The sequence below is a fragment of the Triticum dicoccoides genome, chromosome 6B, assembly GCF_002162155.2.
Source record: "Triticum dicoccoides isolate Atlit2015 ecotype Zavitan chromosome 6B, WEW_v2.0, whole genome shotgun sequence".
In the NCBI taxonomy this organism is placed as follows: Eukaryota; Viridiplantae; Streptophyta; class Magnoliopsida; order Poales; family Poaceae; genus Triticum; species Triticum dicoccoides.
In genome coordinates, this window is record NC_041391.1 from 381402696 (window position 1) to 381410280 (window position 7585).

Consider the following 7585-nt stretch of genomic DNA (forward strand, 5'->3'; position numbering starts at 1 on the left):
AATTAAACCATTTTTCCTTTGTAAAACGGATCATCGTTTTTGTTCGTATGGATCAGTTGTAGAACTTGAATGTCAATGTCACATAATTACATTTTGAATGGATCACCCTCTCCCATCTGGACTGACCACAAAACTTGCATCAGGAAACTCACAAAAACAAGGACGATTACAATGAGATCGACGAGAATGTATGAACCATACCATTTTTAGCTCAATAAATACTATACAGGGAACAAGCAGAACTTATTAAACAAGATATTTTTGAAGTTTCTCACATTAACACTTTTTATAATACAAAACCGAATGGTTCATTTTTACCTCCTCTTTTTAAAGTATTACAAACTGATGAACTAAAATAAAATGGTGAGCATAGTGCATTTTTGTACCACATGGTAATAGGGGCACAATCCATGTGAATTGTATAAAAGGTAAGTACCCTATAGAGTTTGTATTACCATCACAATCAAAGTTCGTACTGACATAAGCTCTGGTCATGCTCCGGCCAGAAAAAGATACATAAGTACACCGCGGCCAAAGTATTACAAACTAACATAATCAGCCACCTCACTAGAACAGAGCATCTCAGACTCCTGTTGCTTTTCCATGTGCAGGAGGCTTGTTGACGAAGCACGCAGTGACACAAGGGGGCCATGGTAGCGACACGCGCAGTGATGCAGGTCTCTGAACTGATGGTCGCGACGAACTCGGCCACCCTGAAGCCACGGGGTTGTACTGAGCATGGCGCTAAAGTTGAGTAGAACAATTAGGAATTAGGATAATTAGGAAACAACAAACTAGTGAAGAAATCGTGAAGTGAAACGAGTTATAGAAGACAGTATGAATTTTTCTCACTAAAACAAACTTCTGTACTTGCATACTACTCTTTTTTAACTTGGCCGGCACCTAGTGCTCAACTTGGACGATGACCAGTGCTCAACTCGAATGGATGAGGTTGTCGTTGCTTTTTAACCATGAATGCTTCTAAAGACACTGGGAGTTGCTTCAAAACTGCTTTATACTTTTTAACATGAGGGTTCTCTCAAGCTGGGCCAAGAAGCAATGCATACATCTTATTTTTATTCTGCAAGAACGAAACACTCCAACAATTAACAACTAGTTTCAGTACATGCAGAACAATTTCAGTTTTGAGAACAAACTTCCATTGATGTGTTAAACTCTAAAATCTGTATAGAGGATGGGATGGGTCTGGGTACCTAGAAAATCTTGGCACGCTTTTACCATGAGGCACCTTCTCCCTGATGTTGAATAGAAGAATGTAGACAAAGAAACAATTCAATTTCTTTCTAAAATAAGAATTGAACTGAACAAAAATTAGATATTGAACTAAACTAAAATAAGAAACTAGACTAAATTAAAATAAGAAATGAAACTTAACTAGAATTTGAAATTGAACTGAAATAAAATAAGAGCTTTTCTTGCATATCCTGACTTAAACTTTTCTCCTAGTGAATTTTTTGTTGATATTTTTGTGTTCTTTATTTTCTACGTTCTTGCCTCTGAACTTTCTCGTAGTGCAAAATTTGTAGGCCATGATTAAAACAGAGAGGTATACGTGAACTTTGTAGCATTAGAGATCTGAACTTATGTGCTTATCACATTTGATCTTCAATAACCTTTTTCGTAGATCCAAAACAAAAAAACAGAAAATACAACCAGATGGACCAACACATTTGGAAGGAGAAACTATAGACGTACATCATGGGGTAGCAAATAATATTAACTCCAGGCACAACATTTTTTTAACTTCTTTTTGCATCTCGCAAACTTAAAATAAGAAGAAAGCAAATTAGAACACAAAGTAAGAAGAAAGCAGAGCACCGGTGCTTGTGCGGCATGGATCCATCAACCCTGTTGCATCCTAGTTCCAGCCAGCATGAGCCAGCACCTCCTAGATCGAGCTGCAGTAGTGCAACACAACGCATCAGAGAGATAAAAAGGTGAGTAGCAGCATGTACAGGAAGGGGAGAAAGCAATTATAGCACACGAGCATCCACGGGCAGAAAGAGATGCAGCAACGGCTGGACATGCGCATTGTCAATGGAGGGATGGTAGCCTGCTTTTTCGGGCAAAGACGCTGGCCCTCACCGTGAGGCACCGGCGATGGGGCGCGGCAGTGCTCGGGGGTCCCGGGGCAACGCGACGCGGGTTGGCAGGCTAGGCGTCGGGGTGGCGACCACGACGACTGTACTAGCAGACTGAATAAAAAGTTCAGAACTGGGAGCAAAGACCGTTGGAAACATGTTTACAATTTTACATTATATGATAAAAAACAAACTTAAAATACCATGCTAAAAATTCAAAATCTTCAGAGTTGGGTGCCTATAACTGAACCGACAACCCTTTTTTCTTGCAACGGAGTACCACAATACTAACTCGTGGCCTGACTGTAATCAAATACTAGAACCCATGGACTACGCATAACTACAAGCATAACCACAAGCACTTGTTTGTGCTATATGAAGAAGATGAAACACAAAGGAAATCGGACTCATCACAGGGAAGTAGATGAACCGAAAAGCATACAAAATATGAACTTGTGCATCTTTTTTTTTGCTGCAACCTACAAAATAGGAACAAATATGAGAGAGGAGGTTTTGTCAAGCAGAACTTACCGGGGTCTAGCGATCAAACTTTTAAATGTTTGTGCTACCGAAAAGAGAGAATAGGAGCATGCCTGGACCAGATCAGCGGCTTCCTCTCATACGCCACAAGGGAAACACATACACAACACGCCAGGCTAGATATATAAACTAATTACTTGTCTTCTTACAATGAACTGATAAGAACACACAACACGGCCGGCTAGCCATGAACTTCTTGAAGAACTCCCCTAATGTAGGTTTTTGGTTTTTTATGGTCTTTCAGTGTTCACGTTCTTTTCTGAACTCCCTGTCTTCTTGACTATGAACTTACTACGTAGAAGGATGCTCACGTGCTTTTATTAACCATAGAGGTAGCTTCAGAAAGTTAATTTTGTGGTGCACAAGACCAACTCCAATGGCGATTGAATGCAAAATAAATTGGTTCTTTCTTGCACCCATCTCCTAGCAATACCTCGATGTGCAGATGTGCAGATGTGCAGATGTGCACGCATACCTCGATGGCTTCGGAGAGTAGTCTAGGACGAGCACTATGAGGTCACTGCGAGGTGCCCATATTGCAGATGGACTTCCCGAGGATGCGCACGCCCAGGACGAACTCGTCTCCACCCCCGCCATGGCAGCCACTCCGCTTCCCCCGCTGATGGCTAGCAGGGCCACCCCGGCGTGGAGGGCAGCCCAGTGCCCTTACTTACAGATGGAGGGGTTGGCCGGCGGCGGTACGGCCGTGGGATCTTAGGGGAGAAGGCGGATGGATCTCGGGGAGGAAGGTGGACGGAGCGTGGGGAGGGAGGCGAACTGATTGCTGGGAGGAAGGAGGCCGGAGCGCGGGGAGGAAGGCGGCCAGAGCGCGGGGAGGAAGACGGCCGGAGCACGGGAAGAAAGGCAGACAGAGCGCGGGGTAGGGAGGAGGCCGGCGCGCGAGGAGGAAGGCGACCGGAGCGCAGGAAGGAAGGCGTCCTGAGCGTGAGGGTGGAGGAGGCCGGCGCGCGAGGGAGGGCGGCTGCCGGCGCGAGGGAGGGCGGCTGTCGTCGCGAGGTAAGGGCGGCGCCGGTGTAGGAGGGATGGAGGCGGTGGGGTTCGTGGGGAGTGACGGGCGTGGGCTCACGAGGATGAGAAGGTTGTGGTGGTTGCGGTGGGAGGTGGTGGTGGTGGTTGCGGTGGGAGGTGGTGGTGGCGGCGAGGGCCGTCGTGGCGGCGCGCTTGAGGCAAGGCCGGCCGGAGGCGCACTGGGAAGAGGCCGGCTGGCGGCACGCTGGGAGGGAGGTCGGCCGGCGGCATGCTGGGGAGGAGGCCGGCGCTGGGGAGGGAGGAGGCCGACACTGGGAAGGGAGGCGGCCGGAGCTGGGGAGGGAGGCAGCCTGAGCAGGGGAAGGAGGCCGCCGGAGTTGCGGGGGACAACGCCCGACGATGGAAGGTGGAGAAGAATCGGGAGGCTGCAGGGTGGGAGTGGATAAGAGTTTTTCTTTTTGGGTTGGTTTTCTCGTTTCTGATGGAGGGCGCTGTATATAGTGGCCAGGGGTAACAGAATAATATTCTGTTATGGGCAACAGAATAGTCCAGCCCTAACAAACTCAATATCTCATATTCTAGACCAAACCGACTCTCCTAACAAACTTAGGTTTCCTAACAAACTTTGCTGTAATCTATCTGGACTCTGTTGTTGCCGAGTCCTTCTTTCTCTTTTCATAGTGACGGCCCCACATAACATCTCCCCCTCCCCCCCTGGAGCAACAGCTCGTCCGCGAGCTGAAAAGAAGGGTAGCTCTCCTGAAACTGGTGCAAGTCCTCCCATGAGGCTGACGATGGTGGCATGTCTTTTCAACATCGGCCGGATGCATGCGGACTTGGTGATACCCCGAGCAAAGGTCCAACTTGGAGAAGAAGCGTGCACCATGCAGCTCATCCAGCAGTTCCTCGACTATAGGAATAGGGAACTTATCTTTGATGGTGCGGTCATTCAGTGCCCTATAGTCAACACAAAGGCGCCATGAACCATCAGCCTTTTTGACAAGTAGAACTGGAGCCGAAAAGGGCGATGTCCTACGTCAAATGATGCCCTGGGCTTCCATGGTACTACATTGGGACTCCAACTTGTCCTTCTATGTCAGTGGGTAGCGATATGGCCGCACTGCAATCGGTGGAGTTCCTGGAAGGAGATGAATGTGGTGGTCATGTGATCGTGGCGGGGGCAGGCCGATGGGGCAGCAAAGACGTCGTCGAAATCTGCCAAGAGAGCCTCGAGAAGGTCGGGGCCTGATGATGCCCGCGGCTGCTTGCCACTGGAACCAGCGATGCCGCGCCAAGTAACACTAGAGCTCCCGTGCCAGAATGTCATGGACAGGCGGCTGAAGTCCCAGAGGACCGGCCCCAATGTTGTGAGCCAGTCGGTGCCAAGTACCACATCATATCCATCGAGAGGTAGTGCGTAGAAATCAGCTTCAAAAGCCTCAGTAGTGATGGAAAACGGTGCACGGCGAAACACATCAGAGCAGGGAACCCGGTCGCCATTAGCCACCATAACATGCAAGCCCTCCTTTGGTTGGAATGGCAGCTGGACGCGCTCTGCTGCTGCGGTGGACATGAAATTGTGGGTGGAGCCCGTGTCCAATAATGCGCGCAGAGAGGCTCCGCCAAGGCGGATCAGAACCTGCATCGTCTCGGAGGACGCAACACCGGCAATTGCATTGAGATCTTGGGGTCGTCCATCCCATCTTCGGTGTCCATGCCATCATCCGCCTCTGCTATCTCCAGGTGGAACAGACGCTTACAGACACGATTGTGCCCCCGTACATACTTGTCATCACAGTTAAAGCACTGCCCAGTGCGGCGGCGCTCGTCAATTTCCTCGGGTGTCAAACGGCAAACCGTGCGCCTAGCTAATGTGACGAGACCAGGTGGATTTGGCTGGCCGGCCAACGCCTGAGTTGGTGGTGTTGGAGGAGTGCCTGCCGCAGGAGGGGGTAGGAGGCCACGCTGAGCCGGAGCATGATAGGACCGGGAAGGTGGCGCGGATGAAGCGGCCGTTGTGGCAACGGCCTGTTCCCGATGCTCAAAGGAGCGTGCCAAACTCATAGCGATCTCCAGGGATTGCGGTCCCTGAAGCTGGACATCGATGGAGAGGGGTTCTTGCAAGCCAGCCGTGAAGAATTGGACCTGCTGACTCTCGTTCAGTGGGCCTGCACGGGTGAGCAGTGCAAGGAAGCGCTCTTGGTAATCTACCACAGAACCGGTGCACCGGCAGGCCGCTAGCTCGCCCAAGGGATAGGAACGCAACGGTGGTCCAAACCGGAGGTCGAGTGTTCAGAGAAGCGTCGCCAAGATGGCGTGCCCTCATCGCGCTCAAGGCGCATATACCACTGTTGCGCGGTGCCGTGAAGGTGCAAGGCAGCGAGCCATACATGCTCCTCATTCATGGTGCGCTGTCCACGGAAGTAGTGCTCACATCTGTTGAGGAAGGGCAGAGGATCTGTCGTGCCGTCGAACGATGGAAAATCCAACTTGTGGAAGCGGGTGTTCCCCATCGGTCCGTCTTTGCGTTGTTGGAGGATCTCGGGTGGTTGCGTGTGGAGAATCATCTGCTTTTGGCCGGTCTCGATGCGACCCAAACGCTCCTCCAAGGCCTCAAGGCGCTCAAACTTCTACAGGATCTCGATCACGAGGGCCTTGGTTTCTTGATCATCCTTGGAGCCACTAGAGTCAGACTTGGCGTTGTCGTCCACCATGGGTACTGGAACACCTGGATGTCTGATACCAGATGTTATGGCCGGCGTTAGCCAAGGTAATGACGAGGTAATGACGATGGAGGGGCAAGGTCTTGGCCTGGCCTGCTCCACGCTTGACTGAGGGAGATAGGAAATAGATTGATATATTGCTTGATTCCTCCAATACATGTGTGTGTATATATATATATATATATATAAACTGATGGCGTTTGCCCCTTATTCAAGCTACTAGCTAGTCCCTAACAAACTCAATATCTCATATTGTAGACCAAACCGACTCTCCTAACAAACTTAGGTTTCCAAACAAACTTTGTTGTAATCTATCTGGACTCTGTTGTTGCCGAGTCCTTCTTTCTCTTTTCATAGTGACGGCCCCACATAACATCCTATCCCCAAAAACTACTTCTCGCTGCCGAGCTAAATCATCTAATTGATGGGAAATCTTACTTATCAATTCTTGAATACTTTCCGTGCTGTTTGTAGTGTTCCTCGCATAAGCCTGATGATCTGAATAGAATGCCATTTCCAAGAGGATAATCCAACCTGCAAAAAAGGAAAAGAAGACAAAAAGATACTAACTAGAACAGGGGTTAGTGGCTAGAGATATATCACAAATATATGTCACAAAATGAAAACAAGAAAAACCTAGTCTATAGCCTAATACGGCCGCACGACGCTAGTTCCCCGGCAACGTCGCCAAAATGATCAATTGTATTATAGTGGGGGTTTTACGCCCAAACTACGGATGTCGTGTTCTCCACAGGGACTAGGCGACGACAACTACGCTCGGCTAAAGCTAGGTGACAGAATTTAGATGATGATTGCAAGGAAATATAAACCTAAACTAAACAAAGTTGTTCCCGAAGATTATAGAGAATGAAGAAACAAACAAGTATAGGAAAGGTTAAGATATTGTTCACTGTCTTTTTGATATTTTCACAATTCTTGAGAATATAAGATTCTAACACAGAAGATCAACAACAGCGAAAGGGAAATAACAGGGTAAGATCACATATATATAACATATAAGAAAAAGACAAGACTAAGATAATGGGACATGGAGAAAACTATTTAACACAACAACACTATATATAAATCAAAGATACTACAAACTGAACAGGTTTCTACAGCAACCACAGTATATAGGGAATAGATTCAACTAATTTTCACACAGGCACAAGTCTGAAACTAAACAACAGTACTAACACTTAACATATACATCACACTTCGAGATCAGAG

At 48.2% G+C, this 7585-nt stretch overlaps 1 protein-coding gene across 7 annotated transcripts; it reads right to left on the bottom strand.

Moving 5' to 3' along the window:
• Positions 1-296: 296 nt before the first annotated feature.
• Positions 297-7579, bottom strand: LOC119322975. Of its 7 annotated transcripts, none has more exons than XR_005156021.1 (4): positions 6794-7579; positions 1840-1919; positions 1215-1256; positions 297-744 (listed from the first exon to the last, which is right to left on the bottom strand). XR_005156021.1 is itself a non-coding variant. In XM_037596524.1 (3 exons), the coding sequence occupies exons 1-3, from the start codon at positions 1941-1943 to the stop codon at positions 540-542; spliced, it is 351 nt and encodes a 116-aa protein (XP_037452421.1). In that variant the 5' UTR covers positions 1944-2100; the 3' UTR covers positions 297-539. The 7 variants fall into 7 exon arrangements, 1 of the variants encoding a protein (XP_037452421.1); XR_005156017.1 differs by having other exon boundaries at positions 297-1081; XR_005156019.1 differs by lacking the exon at positions 6794-7579 and adding an exon at positions 2107-6773 and having other exon boundaries at positions 297-1081.
• Between the last annotated feature and the right edge of the window lie 6 nt (positions 7580-7585).